This window comes from Buceros rhinoceros, unplaced genomic scaffold (genome assembly GCF_000710305.1).
Source record: "Buceros rhinoceros silvestris isolate BGI_N320 unplaced genomic scaffold, ASM71030v1 scaffold31902, whole genome shotgun sequence".
NCBI classification, from domain to species: domain Eukaryota; kingdom Metazoa; phylum Chordata; class Aves; order Bucerotiformes; family Bucerotidae; genus Buceros; species Buceros rhinoceros.
The window spans coordinates 3424-4193 of record NW_010397660.1 but is presented as its reverse complement, the minus strand read 5'-3'; the positions used below and the strand labels follow the sequence as shown (position 1 = coordinate 4193).

Sequence of the window (770 nt, the reverse complement as noted above, 5' to 3'; positions counted from 1 at the left end):
AGAGACACACCAGACACTGAAATGACTGCAAACATATCGTTGTTTAACCAAGAAAACCCTCATCTTCAAGCCTCAGGGGGTGCGCGGGGCTGGGATGGCGTCACCCAGTGACAGCCCACCTCAAACCAGTCCAGTAAAGAGCAAGAGCCCAGGCAGAGGCTTGGGCTCTCCATGTGCCACAGCCCAGGCTCACTGGGTCTCCATCATGCTGATGGTGAACCCTGGCAGCTACCACCGCCGAACCAGCATCCTCTGCCCGAGGCAGCCATCGCCTTGTGGTTCCCTCACCTGGGAGGAAGGAGAGAAAGAGGAGAGGAATCAAGAAAAGGGAAACCCGCTGCCAGTCGCACTCTGGCTTGGCTTCTCAGGGGGTTCCCACCCACCCGGGTTTTTGGCTCCCCCCGCCGAACCAGCATCCTCTGCCCGAGGAAGCCATCGCCTTGTGGTTCCCTCACCTGGGAGGAAGGAGAGAAAGAGGAGAGGAATCAAGAAAAGGGAAACCCGCTGCCAGTCGCACTCTGGCTTGGCTTCTCAGGGGTTTCCCACCACCCAGGGCAGACCGGGAGCCTGGAGGCTGCCATCCTCCAGGAGAGACAACCCAGCCCAGCCCCAAGAGTGCAGCACCCATCTCACCTCACTCCTTCCAGCACAGCCTGCAGCGATGTCTTCAGAGCTGCGTTGCTCCGATCCAGAGCAGCAGCCAGGCTGCTCCGGTGGGTTGGGGTGACCTGGGACAAAGCAGAGCAAGGAGCCCTGAGAGCTGCACTGCC

The 770-nt window shown here is 60.3% G+C and overlaps 1 protein-coding gene across 1 annotated transcript in view; it reads right to left on the bottom strand.

Moving 5' to 3' along the window:
* Window positions 1-228: 228 nt before the first annotated feature.
* FANCE (Fanconi anemia, complementation group E) overlaps window positions 229-770 on the bottom strand; it is a gene marked incomplete at its 5' end in the record, with an annotated part of 3954 nt that continues 3412 nt past the window's right edge. Inside the window, 3 exons of the mRNA XM_010146345.1 lie at window positions 229-288; window positions 384-455; window positions 639-728. Of these exons, the coding sequence (XP_010144647.1) occupies window positions 229-288; window positions 384-455; window positions 639-728 (222 nt within the window). The remainder of the gene's footprint in view (window positions 289-383; window positions 456-638; window positions 729-770) is intronic.